Source organism: Triturus cristatus, chromosome 12 (genome assembly GCF_964204655.1).
Source record: "Triturus cristatus chromosome 12, aTriCri1.1, whole genome shotgun sequence".
Lineage (NCBI taxonomy): Eukaryota > Metazoa > Chordata > Amphibia > Caudata > Salamandridae > Triturus > Triturus cristatus.
The window spans coordinates 224,683,575-224,705,605 of record NC_140595.1 but is presented as its reverse complement, the minus strand read 5'-3'; the positions used below and the strand labels follow the sequence as shown (position 1 = coordinate 224,705,605).

Here is a 22,031-nt window from a genome sequence, read left to right as displayed (position 1 = left end):
CTAATGGGGCTCAGAGCGGCAGCTTCTCTGAAGAGTGACCACCATTTTGATGAGCCCGTCGTCATCCCCTCTTTACTTTCTAATGTATGCAGAGTTGTAGAGAGTGAGTTGCCAAGCTCTGTACCATTTTTATTTAGTAATTAATTTGCAGTGCTTTAAAAAGCACTTACATGTCACCTTGTAGTTACTTCAGAGCTCTCCCTTACATACAAATTTATGTGGGAGATTAATGTTTTTGGGTTAAACAGTAGATAAATAGACTACTCGCTTTTGGATAGTCTCAGGATAAAGTAGATGTCTGTTAGACATCTGCTATTAAATGGAAGTGTTCATAAGGTAGGAATGCTCCTTAATATACAGAGCAATTTTCTTACCTTTGGAGTGCAGCCAAAGTCCAGTCTATATCAGAAGTGTATGTTTTGACTGATTTTGCTGCTTTCAGCATTGTGACACTGTGAAGCAACAGTTTTCGAGAACTAGAAGCTGGTCAATGTATTAGGTTGCTTCTTAGTTCTGCATTCATCTAACTGCAGTTGTTTGGATTTTTCTCACTAATTTAGCTTTCTAAAGGTTTCTGAAGAGTTGATGGTCGGATAATTATTTTGTGACTAGTTTGTGAGCAAGCATGTTTTTGAAGCCTTTACGTCTTTACATGGGTTACTGTCACTCTGCTTCCCTATCCCCCAGAGTGAGAATGGCAACGCCGCTAGTGGTGTTCCATTGTCACTGTTCCAGTCCTAGTAATACTTTCAGAGGTTTGCGAAATAAGCAATTTAGGGAGAGGAGTTGGCCTAACTGCTAGGGCGGTCAACCTCGAATCTGGGGTACTGGGTTCGAGTCTCGGCAATGACGCTGAACATCCGGTGATTCTGGGCAAATCACAAAAATGAATGTGTCCTCCTGTAACGCAACTAGTGCTATGTAAAGCGCTCTGATACCTGATACCTTCGGGTCAAGTTTGCGCTATATAAATCTATGGAATAAAAAAATTGGGTATTGGCAGCAGTTGGATTTTTTGTAATGCCCTATGTTGCTTTTACAAAACTTTGGCCATCTATAGCAGCTTGATTGATACACCTCAAAACATATTCACGTTTTTAGTTAGATGTGCTGTCTTGTCGTGAATGGATAAAGACATTTTGGCTTTTTTTGACACAATGTCAGCTTTTTTAATACTGACTTGAGCGTGTTGGTTGCAACTGTTGTAACAAGCTCAGTTTTTAAAGGTTACTTAAATTCTCAATAAACAAAATCTCATTTAAAAATAAAAATAATCATTCGCTTTTATTACTTTTTAAAACACAAGCCTGACTTTTTAAACCGTTAAAGCTAAGATGTTGGATACAATGTCACATCATGATGGCTACAGCAAAATGTTATTTGGCCGCCCTTTCCATATTCAAATGTCTCCCCTACCAGCTATCTTTGTTTAGAAAGCCACAGGTGGCAGGCCTTCTGAGAGGTTTGCTTTGCTTGTTCCTTTACACTCTGATTATTGTCTCTCAGTGGTATTTGAAACTTGTGTTGACTTTTCTAATGGCATTCTATATGCAGTTGCTGTTTTCTACTTCTCACTCTGAAGACTGTCTTTTTGGCGGCAATGACTCCTGCCCATAGGGTAGGATAACTTTAGGTCCTCTCAGTTTGTTCACCATTCTATTCTACCTGGACAAGTTCTACATGCCTGCCCACTATCTCGTCCACGTTGCAATTTGATTTCCATGTCGACCAGTCCTTTCAGATTTCTCAGAAATCTCTCCCATGCCCACAATGAATGGGTGCAATGATTAATAACATCTGAGGTATGAAAAGCTATTTTGTACTGTATTTGTGATTTTTGCAAATGCTGTCTTTGTTCTTCTCCGCACATCTGGGTGGGACATTCAAAAAGTTCTAGAAACTGATGCCAAAAGGCCAGGTGGCATCTTATATGTCCCTCTGTTGGCACATCCTGGGAATGCAAAGTCACAGCTGTATGGCTCTACCCGGCGACACTTTACAGTCTTTACTGGGGGAAAAAAAGCTTCCAATCTAATCTGGTTCTTGGAGGATATTTGTAAGATGAGGATATTGTGGGAGGATTATATATCCACAAGAATTTTTTGTTACCATGGGAAGTAACATTTTAGTTCGATTATGGAAAGCCCCCATTTAGGTATTCACAGTTTGCCCTTCGCATCAGTCAAATCTTCAGTTTACAGTCAGACTTGTTTCAGGTGCTGAACAATTCAACCACATTACACTTTTCCTTTGAGATCTGCACTTGTTCCCCAGAGAAGCTAGAATCAAATGTATACTTTTTCTGCATCATGTTACAACTAAACAACTTGCTTTTTAAACGCCCCTGTGGGTTGAAGTTGAGTTGTCCCCACCCCACTTATTGACTTTTTGCACTATTGACAAATGTTCAAGGCCTCTCAACATGGATGGGACTGTTTTTAGTAAATGAAGGGTGGTCATGAGATGGGGTGAAGTCTGGTTCATAACGCCAAGGGCAAGATAAACAATCTCCTACATTGTAGTGATCCCACGAATACCTATACACTCCTTCTCCCTGCAACTTCTTGCCCAAAAGATGTATAGCAATATCTCTGAGGATGCCTACTTAAGGGTGAGCAATTGCAAAGTAAGTCAAGGTAAGTTAAATGGTCAGAGCTTATCAGTTAATTCTATATGTCAGACTGTATTGTAGTGTATTTGCTAGAAATATATGAAGGAGGCATGCATGATAGAAAATTATCATTATAGCTGTGCATCTGCTCCTGTAATCCTTGCATGTTACGTTCCAAACTTCTTGGATGCAGTATCGTGCAATACAGCCCACTGTCTTGCACACCCAATGTCATGCCTAATGTAAGAACTTCTGCTTATGTCATTGTTAGCTTTATAGCAGTTTTGTTTCTCAGTGCACTCCAATTTAAATCAATGTTCAATTTTTTTTCTCCATATAAATGCTTTATAAGTTAATGGTGTGCTACTACATCCGTTGCACTGTGTCTTTCAGTGTCCTATACAACATTTACCTATATGGGTCAGTAGAAACCAGTCCCTAGAATGTGTGCACTTTTACTTGAAACTTTGTTTCTTATCGTGATTCCACTTTTGTCAAACACAACAATTCAAAGTTTCTGGAGGTTCAATTATTTCATTCATTTATTTGTTAATGGGAAATTAACTCCAACTTCCACTGTAATATATACAACACAGCGCTTTTACTGATACCCAATGCATTTCGGGTCGAACAATGACCCTTCCTCAGAGGTCTAGAAGAGAGATACAAAAAACCAGGTCAGGCTCTGGTCGGTGATGCCATTATTATACACATAATCAAAGAAAGCATAATGCAAATATATACAGAGATACTGCCATAAAGATATATATTAAGACAAATCTACAAATAAACATCAATATTTAAATCAGTTCGATCATTGTGCGATCATTTCATTCAGTATGTCTGGGGCGGATTCTTAAAACCTGCATAAAGTGGCATGTGTGACGTAAATAGTCGCAACACATTCACAATCATTGTGCTAACGTTACTTGTCCCGCTGCTACAAGACAGAGTTTCCTGAAATAGTAACGGTGCGTACTCCCACCTATGGGTAACTGATCTTGATTAAAATATTAACCGGCATAATATACCAGATACCTCCGCCGCTATGGCTAAGTGAGTGCTCTTCGTGAACCGCTGCGTGCTATCGCCTTGGGGAACCCCTCCAAATCTATAGCAGTCTTTACTAGCAGACCTGAGATGACAAGATGGCCTCCTACAATTGTGCAACAAAACTAAAACATATTTTACTTCATTTCATTTCATTTGTTAGTCTTTATTTCGATCAAACTGATCATAAAAGACAAGAAATATTAACTTTATTACAAAGTACATATGTAAAATCCATATCTCAACTAAAACTGTACAGGTATGATAATACATGTTAAAAGAAGACAAACAAGTTAAATGACTATTAAAAAACTGATCAATATATATCCCCTATTACAGTAAAAAACAGATCTATACAAGCTAGAACAACAATTCATAAAAATTCATAAAATATTTTGTGCTGACAGGACCCCCCTGTCCAAAGTGAAACAAGTTTAAAAAAAAATGTAGATATAAAAATATAAAAGATAATATAAAACAGGGCTGAAGAACTAAGCAGAAGACAGAGCATTGATGGGGACTGTCGCAGTCTGCTTATTTTCAATCTTATATCTTATTCTCCACACCCACCCCAAGAACTTAGCCATGGCGATCACAATTGCCTCTTGTGTACTGGTCTTTAGTAATCGTAGCGCCGTAGCACTCAACCTAGTTCCCATATTCTGACAAATTGGTTTGAGTTATTTGCTCCGTGGAGAACTATATGCGGGGCAAACAAATTCTATATGAGGAAGTGTTTCGTCCATACTCTGACAGAATAAGCATTTGCTATCTTGGGAGTGATGCCAGTTCTTAGAGAAGACTTTGGTCGGTAATGTTCCTATCCGGAACAGGAAATAACGTTTCCTATCGTTGGGCTTAGTTATAAAGTCCCAAAAATCTTCATATAGTGGTTCCGGCTTGTGATCCAAGAAGGCACTGGTCAAAGATGGAGATTTTGAATGGCTAAAAATACCCGATCTGATCGTGGCCCAGTACACTTCTTTAAAAACTTTTTTTGAGGGAAAAGTATTATGTTCCTGATCTTCCCATAAATGTCTCATGCCCATATTTACCAGGGAGCACTTCACCTGTTGTAGCCATCTAATCTTGAGGGAAGTGTCGGCTCCCCTAATATCTTTAAGAGCTAATGCAAAATGGGTTAGTTCCGGGGTAGACCAGAGTCTTCTCCAATAAGCCAGTGGTTTAAACCTAGCAACCTTAGTCAGAGAATGTGATCCCATATCAAAATGTAAGAGGGGTACTTTGGGGGAGCCCAGCCAGACCTCTCAAGAAACTATTTGGAGCCTTAGCTATTGAGGACAGAGTTTCAAACCCCCACAGTTCTGCCCCGTACAAAATAGACGCCACAACCTTAATATTGTTTATCTTAAGTGCAGGGCCAATTGGCTTTGTCTGAGAAAGACTGAATTCTTTCATGATCGCGCCTGCTAGCTGGGAATGCTTAAGCGCCATTAAATCTATCTGTGGTTTCCAATCTAATTTACGACTAATATTTACTCCAAGAAAAGTAAATAAGTGTTTGCTCCAAAGGCTCATTGTTCATAACAACCCTAGATTTAATAACTTTGCGGTTGTGCAGCACCATGAATTTAGTTTTGTCCACATTTACCAATAACTTATGTTTCTTACAAAATGTCTCAAAGCTTATCAATGCTTTCTGCAGCCCAGCTTGGGTTTTGGATAGAATTAAACTATCATCCGCGAACATGAGTATTGGTATTTTTATGCCAGCAACAGAAGGAGCATCAGTTGGATAGTCGGAAAAGTAGTTAACCACACTGTTTATAAATAATGAAAACAAAGTGGGGGCCAGTACACACCCTTGGCGTACCCCTTTAAGAATTGGAAATTTCGGGGTAATATTCCCTGGCGCACCCCAACAAACCTGCGCATAGCTATGTTTGTGCAGTTTAACTGCAATCTGCAGAAGTTCAGAGGGTATTCCTAGATCCCTCAATACGGCCCAGAGTTTATTTCTCGGGACCGTATCGAATGCTGCTTTGAGATCTACGAAGGTGGCATAAACAGTTCCACCCGCTAATAGAACAGCACGCCAATAAATTAATACAAAATAAAAGACTTGATCTATTGTACTTACAAGGGCCCTAAAACCTGCTTGGAAGGGGTTAGTATGTTATTCTCTGTTATCCAAATCTGGATTCTATTCAGAACCAACCTAGCCATGATCTTTTACTTTATCTTGATCTGTAATCGCCTCATGAGCCAGTTTTCTCTCCTTCTAAGTCTACCTCAATATATGATCTTTCCTTCCCACATATTTGCCCCTCTCCCTTCCGTTCCCTGAACCAGTAGCTTTATCCTGTTTGTTCCTCCATCACTATCATTGTCTCCTACCTCCTTATCGGTTTCATCCCTCCTCCTCCTACCTTTCTATCCCGAATCTTCTGTTCCTTGATTGCAAGATCCTCCTTAATCTTAAGTTCCTTTATCCCAAGCTGTGCAAATCAGAAGCTTTCCGTTCATTAGATTCTTCTTAGCCATTGTTGGAACTTAGTGTCCTTATTTAATATGCTACACTGAGTAATGCTACACTGAGTAATAGTTGTATTTCTGTTACAATGGTTACTTGTTTTTCACTCACCATTGAGTATATTTAATTGTTCATTGGAAGGAATTCTTCCTCTTCCAGCAGTTTTGTTTTCTCTAAAGCACACTGACTGTGACTGTTAAGTAGAGATTTGCTAAATATAAATGTGAGCCAAATGCATTTTTGGCAAATAAAAACTTGCATCACAGCAAAGTTGCTTTGTGGTTTAGTTTTGGAACTTAAACATTAACCCTTGTGTTTTCTCTGCCCCTTCAGCGATCTGGATTGGTCTGTCTTCGAGCCTGAGCTGCTGGTCACAAGTTCAGTGGACACGTATATCTACATATGGGACATTAAGTAAGAGCAAGAGAGACTGCTGTATGCATGAGTGTGAGATGTACATCCACCCACCTCTTCTGCTTGCTGTTACCTGTTGAACTACTGCCTAACAAGCACCACAGTGAAGGCCTGTTAGCATGTTTGGTAGATCAGGAAGCAGTGATGTGAGCAAGAAAGTTTGCCCTGACAATATTCACCTTGCTTTTGTGGCCTAGTTTATTTCATGTGAAGTCTTCTACATCTTTCAGAGGTTTACCAGCCACAACTTTTTGAAAGTCCCAATAAAACCTTGAATCCTGAATGACTGTACAGGCACTTGTCAAAGCAAAAAAAAAAAACACAGCTCATACTTGCATCCGTTATTGCAGTGCTCTTTTCTGTCCACCATTAGGTAGTTGGTTGGGATGCCTGTTCTCCACGATCACCCCAGCATTTGCTTTTCAGAACTTCACGAGGCCTACTTTTCTAAAGGTTCATTTATGGATTCCAAGGCAGTCAATGGTAGCTTGACCATTAGCGGCTTTAGGCATTGCCCCCAAACCTTTTTCCCCCAACCTCGTTTACACAGACTATGCATGTCTTGACCAGTGAAAACACAGACCCAAGTTGAGTTTGTGGATTTAAAGCTCTGACAAGTAATACTCTTGTTTGACAGCATAGGGCCCATTCAAGCCCTGCGTTGTGAGTGACTTTTTAAGTGGGACTCCAGACCTTGGAAATGTTTGACGTTTGACCAAGAGGGAGAACTGTGCCCAAAGCGGTCTATCATGGCTACTGTTTAGGTCTGTCAGGCCTTGCATATGTGCGCTCCACATTTGGCCTTCAATGTTTATGACAGCCATTAACAAATCTAAAATGCTAAGCTGCAATGCAACATCCGTATCCAGCATCATCCTAAGATCAACCAGTGTTACCACCATCACTGAATCTGTACCACTGCCTGGACGAAAACATGCTCACACTAGGAAAAAGGAGATTGTTGAGCTAGGTGAACTTTTTAACACGGGAGTAACCAGTGTAGTTGCTTGATTAGCAGATAATGCTATCAATTCGGGACTGTCATATAAAGAATCTGAATGCAACTCATTTTTCAAATGAGGAAATGAGGTAAGATGGTGGCAGCTTTATTTCTTGTGGCGCTTTAGAGATGATGCATTGATGATATTTGTTATAAAATTCTTCAAACGGGTTCAGGGTCGAAGGATTGTTTAATTGTGTCTGGTAATTGATTTTTTTTTTTGATTTACCAAAACGTGCTCTGCTTAAACAATTTCAGTGGTAGGACATATTTTAAATTTGTGATTCTTGGACCATGTTATCTACAGCTGTTACTCGAGTTGTAATGACCTATGTGTTTTTGTTAATTTTAGAAATGTAAAATGGCTCTTGGTTATAGGGGGATTCTGTGTTCTGGCTGATACAAGGGAAACTAACATCGATTATTTGCTTTATAGCGGGAGTTCAGTGAGTCGGTCCTTCATTAGATGGTCTGCACCCAAACATTTCCTGCTGATTATGATCCACCTAATCAGACTTGTGCGGTCCTTCAAAAACTTTTAACTTATTCCAGCAGGATGTTTCAAACCACAAGAGCTTACCAACACATTTGTTACAAATGTTCTGATTAAGCCCTTCTTCTAGCCCTGTAAAGTTTGGTGAGCTCTACATTGATGAATTGATGTTCAACTTTCTAAGTTATTTACAATTACTTAATCACCCCCTGCCGGGTCAGAGGTAGAACTACACCAGCTGGAAAATGAGTTCTAGGGAGACTATAATGGAGGCAGAGAGTGGTAAGGGCTGAACAGGGGCAGAGTTATTTTTGGTCACAGGAATGCCTGTACCCTGGCCAAAGCAATCATATTTCCACTCATGGCAGAACTGTAAAAGCAGCGCAAGCAGGGCAAATCGTATACCTCCAAAGGTTGCTATCCATCAAATGGAGGAAGAAAATTTGACACTGGCTAGGTCTCAGGATGCGTACATTCTATGTCAATAATTTATGCAAACATTTCACACATACGCTAACTTGGTTCCTGACTGCAGTAGAGGTACACTGCAAGTACAAGTAACTGGGACTAGAAAGAAAGACTGCCTCTTACTTGAGCAAAAGAAAATGGATTGAGTTTCTGTAATTACAAAGACTTGTCTGCTATATGAAGGTAGAGGAATGATGTACATTTTCCTCATGAACAGGCCATCAAGACGGGCTCTCTCACCAGGCAGAGAAATATAATGGATAGAAAGACCTAATATTGAGCAAAACAACAGATGTGGGGCCCAACATTGGTTCTCATCATTGGAGAAGAGGAATGGTGGATTCCACAGTTCATTCACCTGAACGATCATGGAAGGTCCGTAAAGGTGCGCTTGTTTCTGATTACTGACACTCTGACAATTTCCTAGTATAGGGGAAACGATGAGAAACATAGAGTCTAGGGCAGTCTTGCAACAGAGATGAAAGCGAAGGAACAGCATTCCTCGCAGGTAGTACCACAACCTTAGTTATTCCTTAATATTCTCTAACAGAAATGTCAAAACTCTGCTCATCCATTCTCCGCAGTGTATGTAAATTTGATAATTTGGAGACCTAGTCATTAGCATGTTGAGTCTTGCATGGCGACTTTTTCACTTGCTATAGGTAGTTGCACGTCTTTTATGTTGTAAATGTTGGCTGCACTTTAATTCATCGATTAATATTTTTTTCTGTTTTTTCCAACTTTATTTAGAGACACAAGAAAACCTGCAGTATCATTGTCTGCTGTAGGTGAGTACTGGCCATGGTTTTCAGTGTGAATTATGCTATGCTGAAGTATTCATTCTTTCTTCTTACTGATATTTTTATATTTTGTTATTTTTCCTTGTGAGAAACCCTATTGCTTTTATTGATTCTGGTTGCAAGTATTGATATTTACTAGGAGAGTTTCCCTCTTGCTTCGCTAGTAGTTTTATAGGAGAAATCTATGTAGTGTGTTTGACATGTATATATGCAGCAATATTTGTAAAGGACAAAATTAGTCCGAGCATAGAAGTGCTCAACATTGAACAAAGTACTGTGAATTGATTCAGCGTCATTTATGATGAGGCAGAATTTTTTGGGTGGTAAATACTCTAATTTCGCCATGTAATGTTCTTCGAAGAAATGAGTCTTTGGCTTCTTTCTGAATTGCAGGTGAATTTAGATTTTTCTGATGTTAAGGGGATGTTGCTCAAGATCCCGGGAGTGTTGATCAAGAAGGCGTTTGTTGGGGGGCGTGGCCAACTGCAGAGTGAAATGGCCGCCCTGTAGCTGAGCTCCAGTGCGCCATTCCCGTAATATCCGCAAAATCACTGCTGGCCCTGGCCGACATCGGCCAATATACTGACTGGCTGTGAGTGACCACTTGGCTGGGGACTGGACGCGGTCTCGGGACCATTGGAGGCAACTGTGAGGTGCAGCAGGCCTTGAGTGCAGACGGGGACGCCGGCGACGCGGCACGCTCCCGGCCCATCATCGGGCGTGCACGGAGATCGAGGTCGCGGCGTGGAGTGAGGGCTGTGTCGGTTGGTGACGGACAGAACCGCTTTATCTGCCCGGTGTGGAGGGCCCTGACTCCGTAGCTGCTTGTGTGCCCAGAGGCCGGTGACTCCTGGATTTCACCCCGAGATCTCCCGGTTGGCGGTGAGTTCCGTGTGGGCCGGCGGGGGATGCCCGGAGTCCCGTGACCTACGCGCGGGTCTCAATGATGGCAGGGCTTCATCAGGGGCCCAGGGAACATCCGACCCTTGCCTGATAACGGATGGAGCTCGACGCTGGGGTCGCGGCGCGGTGAATGGGCCGCAGGCGCTGCCGGCGTCGGATCTCCATGTCATTTCTCGCCCGCCGCTGGGGCTGCCCATACATCTGGTGACCGGAGGTGCCCACATCTATCCCTACCACATGTTAGACTTCAACGCACCTGTGATAGGGTGCACGCGCATCTCTGGTTGAGAGGTGTCCATTGGGGGGGGGGCCCCACAACGAACTTGACCGTGTGAAGTTGGCCTTATCCGTCTCTGCTGTTGGGCCCCTATCAGCATCACGGCGCCTGGGAAAGGGGAAGTGGCGGTCTGCACCACAATAGTGGATCCTGATCCTGCTCCAGACTCCAAGTGCAGGTTTGGTCCCTCTTTAGTTTGTATGTTTGCCAGTGAGGTCTCATCCAATCACTCACTCTGCCCTCATTGACTCCTGCTGCGTCCTTGGACAAGTCGTGGTGGAGTTGAGCGCCAGGTGGGTAAAAACTGACAGGCCGGTGTGGGTTGGTGCCCGCGGCAGGCGGCGGTGAGTAGCCCGCAGGGCTCCCTTCACTCTTCCTTCCTCTCACGCTACAGACTGGGGCTCACGGCTACAGGGATGGCGACGGGCCGCAGTGGTGGCAACTCGGTGCAAGCCAAGCTCGATAAATTTGCATGGCAGGGGAGTCAGGAGGGGAATCAGTCTAATCCTAAAGCCCCAGGAGGTCGACCGGAGCCCACATTGCAGAATATCCTGTCAGCAATCACAACAGTGCGCACCTCCCTTGAAGCCAGTATAGCCTCTGTGGCGACAGAGGTGTCCCTGATACGGGCAGACATGCACAAAATGTCAGAGCGAGTTGGGACCGTTGAGGTGACCACGAAAGAACTTAAAGCAGACTCAGAGCTTCTCAAGCGTCAAGTGTCTGAGCTCCAAACGGCGCAGGAGGCGCTAACGCTGCAACTCGATGACTATGAAGGCCGAATGAGACGCAATAATGTTTGCATTTTAGGTGTGCCAGAACGGGTGGAGGGACCGGCGACCGACCTCTACGTGGAACACCTGATCCTCAAGCAGCTTCAGCCAAGGGGCCTCTCAAAATGTTTCTCCATTGAATGTGCTCACCGTGTCCCGGGGGGGCGACCTCGGCCTGGGGCCCCACCCCGGCCAATTTTGGCTAGGGTGTTCAACTACCGCGATCGGGATGTTATCCTACAAACAGCGAGGGCGGCCCCACCATTAGTCGTCGATAATAGCAAGGTCACCTTTTTTCCTGACTTCACCATGCGGGTCCAGAAACTGTGGCACAGTTTTCCTGGAGGTGAAACGTGCCTTAAGGGAGCAAGAAGTCAAATACGCCATGGTGTTTCCCGCCAAGCTGCGCATCGAATCGGAAGGGAAACTTTGGTTCTTCACCCGTCCGGAGGAGGCATGGGACCGGCTTGATGGCTGAAGAACTGTTGGCAGGGGACCCCGCAGGTCCAAGGGGGACGCTGGGGGCACCGAAGGACGCGGTCGCAGGCAGGGGACGCCGACGCAGGGTGACTCGACGACAAGCGCCCTGGAGGGGTGATGGACTCGGAACTGCAAGTATACACTCTATCTAGAGAGATTGAGGTTCCCTCCCACCCTTTATTCATACCCAAAGACTGTACTTGAGGAGGTCTTCTTTTTTCTTTTTCTTCTACTTTGGTTAATTCAGCTTTGTTGGGGGTTTGATGGGGAGAGGGGGGCGGCTTCATGGATTGAACAGATTATTGCAGCAGAACTATTGGCCTGGCGACAGGTTGTGACAGCCGGCTCTGTGATCTCGACATATCTGACTATTTGAGGGCTGATGGGCCGTGGCGGGCACTGTTTTCTTTCTTGATGCTCTAGGGAATGGGGTTGTATCACGTACCATGAAATGTTTGGGGTGGGCGACAAGCACTCTGCAAGTTGGGGGTGGCGGGCGGTTTTAGGTCTGTTATGCAGGGAGGCAGGGAGGGGAGTGGGAGGTGGGTCGGGGGGGTTTTGGTGTTTGGTATGGTTATGGTTTTTTGTTCTGATCTATTCTGTATCGGTGCATGATTATGTTCGACGCTCCCACATTCGAAGCGGTCCCAAGGCGTTTAGCGCTTGCAAACTCCATATTTTTAGTCTCTGGTCCTGGGAGAAGGGTCTTGAGTTGGGGAGTGCCCCGGGGACACCCCACATCTATAGACTCATCCTGTTACGCTTTCTCCCCCCTTTGCCCATATAATGGTTACTGACGTTATGCTTAAAATGTCAACATGGAATATCAATGGTCTGGGGGATAAAATTAAAAGGGGTATCGTACTGCACTAAATCCAAAGGCAGGGGCTTGATGTAGTAATATTGCAGGAGAAGCATCTTATTGGTAACACGTGGAGCCTTGAATAGGAAAGGGTATCGGCTGCTGGTCCACTCCGGCTTTACCTCGGGCTCCAGGGGAGTGGGGCTTCTTCTCCGTAGGAACTGTCCATACATTGTTCATGACTCCTGGATGGACGTACAGGGTAGATATGCGGCAGTCACAGGCACATGGGAGGGGCGTGTTGTCAATATCGTGTCCGTTTATGCCCCCCACCTGGGGTTGCAGAGAATTACGCAGCGAGCAGTGGGTGCCTTGCTTCAGGAATTAACCATGGGGATCTTGGTGATGGGTGGGGATTTCAATTTGGCCATGGATGGACCTCGGACCGACTGCCAGCTCGGGAGGATCCCCCGCGGGGCTCACAATTACTTGAATTCACTAATGCTTTGGGGGTGGTGGACGTTTGGCGATGGCACAATCCTCTACACACGCACTTCACGTTTCAGTCAGGGGCACATGGTAGCCAATCTCGTATCGATCACTTATTCACACATGACCAGGACATTCACTCCTTTGTGGGAGCCTCATTCCTTGCTCGTGGGATCTCGGACCATTCCCCTGTCCTGACATCTTTCACAATGCGACGAGTCAGAAGCCCGGGTACACTTACCGTGCAGCCATGGACGTTGAGGGTCCACCACATTAAGGACGCATTACGGAAGGGCGCTGAAAACTATTTTGGGGACAATGTGGGAACAGTTGACTCGGCCTTGACTTTGTGGGGAGCGTTTGGAGCCGTAATAAAGGGTAGGGCCCTCTCCTTGGTGGTTGGGTACAGGATTGAGAGGTCTAAAGAAGTGGGTGAGATGGAGGCTGAACTTTTAGCTCTCGAGGAGTCCACCGCAGTCGGCACTGACCATGATGTTCAGCATAGCCTCAAAATCAAGAGGCAGGACTATAAGCAGTTGCTTTTGGAAGAGGTCACAATGCGCACGCTTTCTTCACGACACGGGGTGTATGAACTTGCGGAGCGAACGGGCAAACTCCTGGAATGGCTAGAGCGCAAGGAGCAGGCTTCTCGGTGGATCCGCGTAATCACAGCCCCGGACGGTACCCGTCTCACAGATCTCCTACTCATTGCTGACACTTTAACGTCTTACTTTGAAGAGGTCTACGCCGCGTCACCGACTTCCCAATCTCCGCTGTCTGTTGACCTACTGGCCACCATGGGAGTTACCAGCATCTCCTCGCAGGACAGGGAAGCGCTTGAGGTGGATTTTACCGCGACTGAGATCCAAAAGGCTATTCATGGAGTCCGCTCTGGCAAGGCAATGGGTCCCAACGGGCTCCCCATTGAGCCTATTAAGCCCATGTCTGCACTGTTGGCCCCACACTTGCTAAACCTCTACCAGGAGTGTTTCGAGTCGGGACTCCTTCCGGCCGATATTCGTAACGCCGCCATCGTGGTTATCCACAAGCCCAACAAACCGGTAGATGACTGCAAATCCTATCGCCCTATTTCCCTGCTCACAGCCGAGGCAAAAATCTTGGCTAAACTCCTGGTTAATCGACTTCTGCCCTATGTTACTGACTTAATTCATCCTGACCAGTCCGGCTTCATGCTGGGCAGAAATACGACCCGCAATCTACGGAGGGGGAACGGGGCTCTTGGTAGGATTACTACTATCGAAGAAGACGCGATCCTCCTTTCTTTGGACACCAGCATGGCTTTTGACACTATTGAATGGGATTTCCTGTTCGCAGTGTTGGCTCGCATGGGGTTCGATCCCAAATTGATATGATGGATCAGGCTTTTATACACGCAACCTACCGCACATGTTACGGTGAACAGCCATCGGTCGGCCACATTCGCACTGCACCGAGGCACGAGACAGGGGTGCCCCTTGTCTCCCCTGCTCTTCGCTCTGGCGTTGGAGCCGTTGGCTGTTTGGGTCAGGGGGGATCCGGAGATCCGGGGGCTCTAGTGGACGGCGGACCATGAGGACCGCATTTCTTTATACGCCGATGATCTTCTTCTATATTTGGCCTCCCCAGCGCGTTCTATACGGCGTATGCTGCACATTTTCCATATTTTTGGCTCACATTCGGGCTACAGTATAAACTGGTCTAAGTCCCAAATGTTTGCGTTGCGGGTTGTTCCTCCGGCCAGTCCAAGGGGCTACGAGATATCAGTCGCGGTTCGTGGCTTTCGCTACCTGGGCATATTTGTCACCCCGGATGCTGATCTCTTCTATGAACACAGCCTAGTTGGGCCTCTTCAACGTCTTAAGTCTGACACCCTCCATTGGAGATCGCTCCCCCTCACCCTCACCCTCCTGGGACGCACGTCCCTGTTCAAGATGTTAGTGCTGTCACGCTTTTTATATGCATTGCAAAATGCCCCTATACTTATTTCAGAGTCCTACTTTGCCCAAATCGACGGTCCGAGCCCTATTATGGGAAGACAGAGCCCCACACATCTCGCTATCCGAGCTCACGATGGGCTGGTATGATGGGGGAATAGGGTTGCCAGATCTACGACTCTACTATCAGGCCTCCCAGTTAGTCGCCATTAACAGCTGGGTGTTTGGCCGGTATGATGATCCCAACTTCCGAACAGACCGCTGGCTCATGAGAACGGGTGGTTACAATAGGGCGCTGTACACAAACCCCCGTAAATTGCAGTTAACTGGCCCCACTGCCCGCACGGTGGAGACCTGGCACAAAGTCACGAGACAGCTGGGGTGGTCCAATCGCGTGACCAAGGCGACACCACTGTAGGAGCCTGAAAAGCTGGGTCGACTCAGTCAATGCCCTGGGTTCGATAAATGGGACACAATAGGGATTTCTACAGTGCGGGACATGTGGGTGAAGGGGAGGATGGCCTCCTTTGGTGACCTCCAGATGAAATTCCAACTTGCGCCATCGGAGGCATTTCGGTACCTCCAAATTAGGCATACCATTTTGACAGCTATACCGAGTGGGACCCTTCTTCCTGATTAGGCCCCCTTGGAAGACAGGTTGCTACCGTACCCCATGGACCGCAAGGCCATTTCATTCACATACAAAAAGCTTGTCAATAACCGTCCTGATCCAATGCAGAAACTGAAAGGGAGTTGGGAGACGGATCTGGGCACTTTAGAAGAGGAGGATTGGCGTGACGCATTGGCCTCCCCCAGGGAGGTAGCCATTTCCATGTGGCTCCGGTTAATCCAGTTGAAGATCCTCCATAGTCTATTTTGATGCCAAGCTCTTGTACCGTCTGGGTAGGCGTCCTGACACGCTTTGTCTGCGGCATTGTAATCTAGTAGGCACTTTTTTTCATATTATATGGGAATGCCCACACATACAACAATATTGGGATGCAGTCACCCGTCAAATGTCGAGAACATGCGATAAATCGCTGCATAAGTCTCCCCGGCTCTGCCTTCTAAACATCTGGTCGGCGACTGACCTCTCCCTGGCCGAACAGGCTTGGGCTGCGATGGGCTTTACTATCGCAATGCGCAACATCGCACAGAAGTGGGGGGTAGATGGGGTTCCGTTGGTGTGAGATTGGGCAAAGGATATGGACGCGGCCATGATCTCTGAAAAAACGGTATTCAAGGGGAGTGGCTGTCCTGGGGAGTGGGATCACCGGTGGGGGAAGTGGAACAGATACCGAGGCGGTATTTGTGTCTCCCCTACGATAGAGCTGCGGCGTGAACGGCTAGAGAGGTTGGACCAGTTAGCGTCTGAGGTTGTGGCCTCTCCCACCCCCGAGTAGAAAATATACCATGCATAATCTAATATTTTTTGCTGCTTCTCTGCAGGCGTCCTCCCCTAGTAATGTGCCCCGGGGAAGGCTGCCCAGGGGCCAGAGGTACTACAGGGTTCGAGACTGTGTTGGGAAACGTATGGAGGTAGAGCGCTGGTCATATTGTGTGGGGGTTGAACTCAATGTGCTGATTCATGTTGTATGCCGATATTTTGTTTTTGACAATAAAAATTGTTTTAAAAAAAAAGAAGGCGTTTCTTCTGTGTTCAATTTTTTGCTTTCTCTGTTTTCATTCTCATGTAGTCCTGGCATGGAGTCTAGCTTGCTCGTAATATCTTCCATATTTACCCAGAGAGCTGCCTGTGCATATGCCTAAACTAAAGGTCTTCTCTCTAGTTCCATTGAAAACATGGGGTAAATTGTCTTCAGGTAACGTAATGCAAGAGAATAGTAGCAGACTGTCACTTGATAAGGGCATCCAGAGGGACCAGAGGGCTGTGTGAATAGCTGGAACAATCCATGGTAGTTTTGAGAGTTTAGAACAGTATTTTATCAGGCACCATACCCAAATAGACCCCTCTTCTGTCCATTGACGCACATTGTCCTACATCTAGATGAAATAAAATTTCTCTCTATTGAGATAATTTCCTGGAACCATGTAAGGTATGAATGGCGAGAAGTGATTTTTGACCTATGCAGTTGTTTTGAGGTAGACCAAATCCTTTGGGTCCCTAGCCAGGCCCTCAGTATATTGCAGCATGGATTGACACATTTTGCAGGACCAAAAGTGGAACTTTTGTGGCATACATGTGTGTTTTAGAGCATTTTTGCGTTGCTTTGTCGACCCATGTCTGCTTCCCCTCTGCCCCCAAAACACGGAGAGTCCAGTAAATCCACTGAACATTTTTAATCCATCACTTCCCATTTAGAAGTGTAGTAGGTAGCTCAAATGTGGACTTGAAAACCGCTGCAGAGCCAATGTGTACCGATGAGGCCAGTGAGAAAGTGCTTTTGTTGGAAACATTAGCACTTTAGCCACCCCTTTTGGATTGGAAGTCGCAACAATCATTAGTGCAGGAGGTGAAGTGTCGGGAGAGACACAATGCATCCTAATTATTGATGATTTTTAAAAAGCCAACCAGGGGCCAGGGCTCTTGTGTCTTGCTTGAATTAGTGTCCATAGGGCCGTTGTTATTCTACTGACTGAACAAAACTTGTATAGAAAGACCCAAACACTAGCACCACTCAACCTTCTGTTGTCCATGTTCTTGATAGTTCCACCGGCCTTCCCTTCTTCCGTTGTCCGTTTTTCTTGCCACCACCCACCCTCCGTTGTCTGTGGTGCCCCTCCCACCCCTCCCTTCGTTGTCCATGGTGCCCCTCCCACCCATCCCTTTGTTGTCCATGTTGCCCCTTCCGCCCATCTGCACTCTGTCCCTTCATTGTCAATGTTGCTCCCACCCGCTGTAACAACATGCGCTGCTATACGACATGTCTTAAAAAAACATTGACAAAACCAATAGCTCCTGCCTCATAGGTGAGGCCTGTTGACTTTGCCAATGTTTGGTAAATTGGTCACTGGGTAAGGATTGGTTTCTTATAGTACTGTTACAGGTATGCACATTTTCAAGACCGGCATATTGTTAATTTTTTTTTTTTTTAAACATTTTTATTGGCACCGGCATATTGTTAATTTATAGTTAGTTCACCTAAACCCAGTTTAGCAGCCACACTAACCATTCATCACATCTTTTGCTGATAAAAGAAACTGAACCACCACTAATCACAAATGCACACTCTTTTAATCCGAAATGTGAACGCGATTTTGTATATGAGCATTTGAGTTGGATTTTGCTTCCAGAAACTATTTAATTGGGAGAGCTTGTCAAAAAATATAGATACAAAATTGCAAGTTTTATCAGCACAGCACAACAAAAAGGCATGCTACGCAGATCAAAAAGAGAAAAGGAAATGAAAAAGAGAAGGTGTCCACGCTCTCTCTCTTCAAAGCAGTTCCCATACTGTGGACAAGGCGGAGGGGAAGCCATGCCTCTCACTGGGAGCATAGCTCTGATGTTTATCACTGCCCATCCTTGACTCTCTGGGCAGGACGTGGCAAAATGCTGCAGCTGAAGGAGAAATACTGCTCTCATGCCTGCACCAAAGCAACAGAGGCACGTAATGACATGCAACCTATCAGAGCTATTGGCAAGGAATCATTTTTTACACTACGGAAGCAAGGGAAACCAAAAACAAACATAACACAGAGAAAATATATTCCATAAAACAAAAATGTACACGGTAAGTTAGATTAATTACACAGCCTATGCAAATATTGCAGGAAAATCATAAATCACGAAATTGCGATATATTCTTAGAGGGTCTGCCTAGCTGGACACTAGAACCGGAGGATCTCCCTCTTACTTTTAATTATTTTAAAATACTTGCGGGTTCAGGGTTAGAACATATCACACTGTGAGGCGGGCATGCTTTCTATTAGTTTCAGTGCTTGAGTCCAGTGGAACGGTGGCCAATGAAGAGAGTTCACAATGTCATCTAAGTAATCTGTTGAGCACCAGTGGATCTTCTAAAGTAAGTTGCCGGCTGCTCGGACAGAGTAAGACCAAGGAGATGGCAGTCCACCTTTGAGACATTAATTGTGATTGAAAATGAAGGTACCCGTTGAACTGAGTGGAGAAGGCCCAGTCTGAGATTTGGATCCTGGTGAGCGAACAAAAAGAAAAACACAGGATAACTGTTATCTCCTCAGGAGGTCCAATGTGGAACAGGAGTTACTAGCCGTAGGATGTGTACAGCACAACAGGAAAGCCCGGAGGGGGCACGAGGCACCAAGCGCGCTGTTGGCGCCACCTATGCAGCATCCAATATCAACCGCAAGTCCCATAATGCGTCCTATCGCAGCACAACAGCCCTTAATTGAGCCTAGATGCCAGCAGGGTCCCATCCTTCCAGCATGTAAGACAACTCTCCCCATCAAATATGATAAATTGAAGAGGGCGACCATAGGTCTCAGTAGGCCAGCCCCAGCATCTCAGAGCATGGCTGTGGATCCAGAACGTCTCTGATGCTGTATGTAAGCACTCCGGCCTGGGGAGTAAGACTCAGCTGTCCACAGGGCCAGTCGCGCTCTTGACACTAATGCCTTGATCCAGAGTAGTAGGGAAGGTACTGGATGCCGTATGTAGCAGCAAGGCCTCACCACCTCAGCTGGGGCACAGCGGGCTTCTTCAACGAGGCCGCAATCACCCCCAGCCAGCGACCGGCTCAATGTCGAAGCCCGGTACCTCCAATTGAGGGAGTGACAACCGGGACCGCCCCACATCAGTATGTATCTGCCCTACACATTAGGTGGGTGGGTAGAGCCGGCGTCAGGCTTGGTGGCTGCCCCTGTTGCTCTTTTTAGGCCGGGATCACGGCAAGCAGGAAAACTGGACTCTGGAGCAATAGCAGCAAACGGCGTTTCATCCACCTGGGGAGCCTGCCTTCCATTCCCCACAAGCTGGCAAAGGATAAACAATGCCTGGGCAGGGCTCCGCACCACAAGTTCTTCCTCACCAAGCAGAGGTCTGCACTGGGTCGCCATCTAGGATGCCAGCGTGGCCACTCCCGCTAAGAATTTGTTGTTGATTTAGCCAGAACTGCCTTATTCCAATTTGTGACATGCTTTCTGTAAGGAAATTTCTTTTAACATGATCAGCCCCAAAGGTTTGGATTGATGCTGCTTGTATTTTGACTTTGAGAGTGCACTGAGGCCTGCTAACCAGACCTCAGTGCCAGTGTTCTAACCCTTCACAAAGTATATGTTGAGTTTGCTACCTCCAATTGGCATACGCTCACTTACATATAAGTCCCTAGTTTATGGTACCAGGAGTCTGTGAAAGGGTCATTGGAGGCGGGTGCACTTAACTTAAATATGGATCATAGGTCCTACAGCTGTTATTCTGGAGCAAACAGAAAACGTGGAAAGAGAAAAAGAACAGTGCTCAAAGAGGGGGGGGCAGACAACGAGAAATATGGAAACTGAAAAAGAACACACACAGGAAAAGGGCTGATGAAGACAAAATACCGCAAAGAAAGGGAGCACTGAAGGAGGAGAAGATTGGGAGAAAAATACGGAGACCAGAGAAGCAGTAGGAGAGAAAGGAGCCAACGCACGGCAAGCTAGAAACGAGGAAGAGGTGTAATCTGGCAAACTAAGCTCACCGAAACCTAATGAGTTAAGACTGGACCTAGACGCCCATTACACCCGAATGAAAGAAGATGGGGGGAGCGAGGAGGAGGATGGCTGGTCCGAGGACCAATAGATAGCCCCAGCAGATGTCGGATCCCTGCCACAACTCAGTAGAGTTGTGACTTCCTGGGTGAGTGATGGGAAGCTGGACATGGGCAGTTATTGGGGACACATGCACCATTGTTTTCTTTATTGACTGTCTTCTTTGTCTGCTGTTTTGAGTATGGGCTCACTGGTGAAAGGAAAACCCCAATGGGCTCGAAGCTTAAAGACCTAAGCTAATGGGGTGATGGAAAATAATCAGTGTGGTCCTTGATGGAAGGACCCAGTTGATAGTGACAACCCTGAGCATAAGGGCCTGACAGAGAGAGAAACATGGTTGTATAGAGCTTACAGGAGTAGGTTACTGCACTATACAAGAGGACAGGAAGACAAGTTAACTGGGGATAATAAGGGATCCCAAGACAACCCAGACCAGTCAGGAAGAACTGAAGGAATAATTACTTTTTAAGACACTTACCCAGTAGTCTTCTCTTTCCTGAGAGTGCTGGTGGCATCATTTAAGGGAATCTAAAAAGCGAAGAACACGGACGAGCCATTGCCAGAAATCCCACTCTCCATATGGAACCTTCCACCACAAATTCCTTCTTTTCTTTTCCATGCCCGACTTTGATGGAGCAACGTTTACTCTTCTTTGGATAGCTACCATATCTTTATTTTGACTTGACTTTATTAGCAATCTCAATTAAAGGTTATCATTAATCAATCCAACAAACGTCTAAGCCTTATTTGCACCACTTCCAGGGATGTGGAATTCATATAGCCCGACTCCCAGGACATATTGTTAGGGGTTTAGGGCAAAAGGTTTTCATGTGTATTTTGTCCATGGGACAAGTAAGCCTAACAACCCCTACAGCACAAACCATTGCATGCCAGTTTACAGTACCACATTATGGATCAGGGAAAGACCGTGCCCGCAGTTGAGGTAATATTTGTGTATATTTGTTAATGCTGTTCAAAATTGTATTAATGGTGCATTAACTCAAAACCTTTATTATTAGGGTGAGCGCTGCAAGTAAATGTTGTGAGCTCAGACTGCACTACTGACAGTGGTTCCAGTATAAAAATGTGTACAGACGTTTTCAATGTTTAGCAATATGAGGCTATGTATAATGCTCCAAGAATGCTTTTGGATTAGATGCAAATATTTGCAGAAGCTTGAAAGCAAGATCTGAAAGAGACAATTAGTTATAGATTCCTTACCTTAGAATTACACCCAGGCGTCAGACTGGATCCGGAGAAATGTTTTCGTAGCAGTACCCCTGTGCGTCGGTAGGTGGTGTCGGTCGACTACATGTTCGTCGCCGGGATGACATTGTGGTATCTACTTAGAAGCC

General features: G+C 45.6%; 1 protein-coding gene across 4 annotated transcripts in view; it reads left to right on the top strand.

Moving 5' to 3' along the window:
• The window catches only part of WDR59 (WD repeat domain 59), a 766,237-nt gene that overhangs the window by 131,622 nt on the left and 612,584 nt on the right, over positions 1-22,031 (top strand). For all 4 annotated transcript variants that reach the window (XM_085636815.1, XM_085636817.1, XM_085636814.1 and 1 more), the window contains exons 5-6: positions 6,489-6,569; positions 9,281-9,318. In XM_085636815.1, coding sequence (XP_085492941.1) covers positions 6,489-6,569; positions 9,281-9,318 — 119 coding nt within the window. The remainder of the gene's footprint in view (positions 1-6,488; positions 6,570-9,280; positions 9,319-22,031) is intronic.